This window comes from Clupea harengus, chromosome 8 (assembly GCF_900700415.2).
Source record: "Clupea harengus chromosome 8, Ch_v2.0.2, whole genome shotgun sequence".
In the NCBI taxonomy this organism is placed as follows: domain Eukaryota; kingdom Metazoa; phylum Chordata; class Actinopteri; order Clupeiformes; family Clupeidae; genus Clupea; species Clupea harengus.
This window is the reverse complement of record NC_045159.1, coordinates 5,079,288-5,081,787: the sequence shown is the minus strand read 5'-3', so window position 1 is coordinate 5,081,787 and position 2,500 is coordinate 5,079,288. Positions and strand designations below refer to the sequence as shown.

The following is a 2,500-nucleotide window of genomic DNA, read 5'->3' as shown; positions in this document are numbered from 1 at the left end:
TGACACAGGCCTGCCTACGCAACACCATAGACGCTCTCTGCTCCAGTGACACGGGCCTGCCTACGCAACACCATAGACGCTCTCTGCTCCAGGGAGATCTGCCTACGCAACACCATAGACGCTCTCTGCTCCAGGTAGATCACGGGTCTGCCTACGCAACACCAGAGACGCTCTCTGCTCCAGTGACACGGGCCTGCCTACGCAACACCATAGACGCTCTCTGCCTACGCAACACCATAGACGCTCTCTGCTCCAGTGACACGGGCCTGCCTACGCAACACCATAGACGCTCTCTGCTCCAGTGACACAGGCCTGCCTACGCAACACCATAGACGCTCTCTGCTCCAGGTAGATCTGCCTACGCAACACCATAGACGCTCTCGCCCGTTGGCCATGACATCATAACTCCATTCTGAGGCATCATGTGGTCAGTAAGCTTGGGAATACTTCAAAGCCATGCCGATACAAGCCGAAGACAATAATGTGCACTTAGGGAGAGAACATTAACATTGAAACCAAGCAACACAGCAATGGTATATACACATATCACTAGTCTGGAGCGTCCTGCTTCCATCTCCAGACGTCTTTACAACACACCTGGCCACCCAGAATACTGATACATTTAAGGTGGATCTTATTTAACATACACAGTTATCATGTTTCCATTTCCTGTTCCCTTTCAGACTGTGAGCGTGGGGCACACGAACAACAGAACACGGAATATATCAGCTTAAATGGCCAAACAACTGAACACAGAATATATCAGCTTAAATGGCCAAACAACTGAACACGGAATATATCAGCTTAAATGGCCAAACAACTGAACACGGAATATATCAGCTTAAATGGCCAAACAACTGAACACAACAACACTGAACACGTAACGCTGTTCCACTGACCTCCAAAACCTCTGGCCGATTCTCAGAGTGCTATAAGCTATAAACTGGACGCTCACGTCTGCCTTTGGCCTCAACACGGCCTGAACCTGAACCTGAGCCTGAAATTGAACTTAGTTCACATCCTCAATCCCACACTGATATAGGCTTGACATGAGGCTAATGTCCTTAGTTCACATCCCACACTGATATAGGCATGACATGATGCTAATGCCCATAGGTTTGACACTAGCCTGGACACCTGCTGTCAGCATGTCTCTTGAGAAACACTGGAGAACCGTTCCCTTAAACACTGGAGAACCGTTCCCTTAAACACTGGAGAACCGTACCCCTAAACACTGGAGACGGGGTCCCTGAGCCCGCTGGCTTCACTGGTCACAGGTTACAGTGTGACTACACACTAGGTGACAGCGCCACCTACAGGAGGTTCTGGAGTGAAGAAAATGGAATAAATGTGCAATGACTTTTAAAAAGGAGAGGCAAATAAAATAAAACAATATAATATAATATAATATAATATAATATAATATGAGAGTGCAGGGCTGCTGAAGAGATCAAACCCACATAACATCAGATTCCTCATCACAGCCTGTTAAAAAGGAACAGCAGACTCATTTTTCCATAAATAATCAAAGCTCTCACACACACACACACACACACACTGCACTCTCACACATGTACCAGATCAGCACTCTCACACACACAAACACACACACACAGTAATGTTCCCTTAGACGAACACGCACATTTTGTGGGACCTTTACATTGAAAATTGTGTCAGACACACATACTTGCACCAGGTTCTCCTCACTCTGACACACACACACACACACACACACACACACACACACACACACACACACGGCTGTGTTAGCCAGCGAACACCTGTGGAGTGAGTGGCGGGGGCAGGCCGTCGTCGTCGGTGTTGTCGGAGTCGATGGCGGGTGCAGGCGGGGGCGGGCGCAGCTCCAGCGGGTACCTCTCCAGGATGCCCTGCACCTGCCTGCCCACGCTCTCCTCCCACTGCTGTAGCTCCACCTGCAGGTCCCGCACCCCCTCCAGCACCTGAGGACAACACAACACACCTGGCCAGTTAGAACACACCCCCTCCAGCACCTGAGCACAACACACCTGGCCAGTTAGCATGCTAGTAAGCGTTTATCAGTGCTAACTGTGCTGTTGTTTGTGTTTTGTATGCTAGTAAGCTTTTATCAGTGCTAACTGTGCTGTTGTTGGTGTTTTACATGCTAGTAAGCGTTTATCAGTGCTAACTGTGCTGTTGTTGGTGTTTTGTATGCTAGTAAGCGTTTATCAGTGCTAACTGTGCTGTTGTTGGTGTTTTGTATGCTAGTAAGTGTTTATCAGTGCTAACTGTGCTGTTGTTGGTGTTTTGTATGCTAGTAAGTGTTTATCAGTGCTAACTGTGCTGTTGTTGGTGTTTTGTATGCTAGTAAGCGTTTATCAGTGCTAACTGTGCTGTTGTTGGTGTTTTACTAGGGTGACCAGACGTCCTCTTTTGCCCGGACAGGTCCTCTTTTTGAGACCTAAAAAATGCGTCCGGCAGGGTTTCCAAAATTATCCGGGATTTTGCATCGTCGGATATT

At 48.1% G+C, this 2,500-nt stretch overlaps 1 protein-coding gene across 3 annotated transcripts in view; it reads right to left on the bottom strand.

The window, feature by feature from the left end:
- The window catches only part of rabgef1 (RAB guanine nucleotide exchange factor (GEF) 1), a 16,114-nt gene that overhangs the window by 723 nt on the left and 12,891 nt on the right, over nucleotides 1–2,500 (bottom strand). For all 3 annotated transcript variants that reach the window (XM_031571593.2, XM_031571595.2, XM_031571594.2), the window contains one exon: nucleotides 1–1,961. This exon is cut by the window's left edge and continues 723 nt beyond it. In XM_031571593.2, coding sequence (XP_031427453.1) covers nucleotides 1,767–1,961 — 195 coding nt within the window. In that variant the 3' untranslated portion in view covers nucleotides 1–1,766. The remainder of the gene's footprint in view (nucleotides 1,962–2,500) is intronic.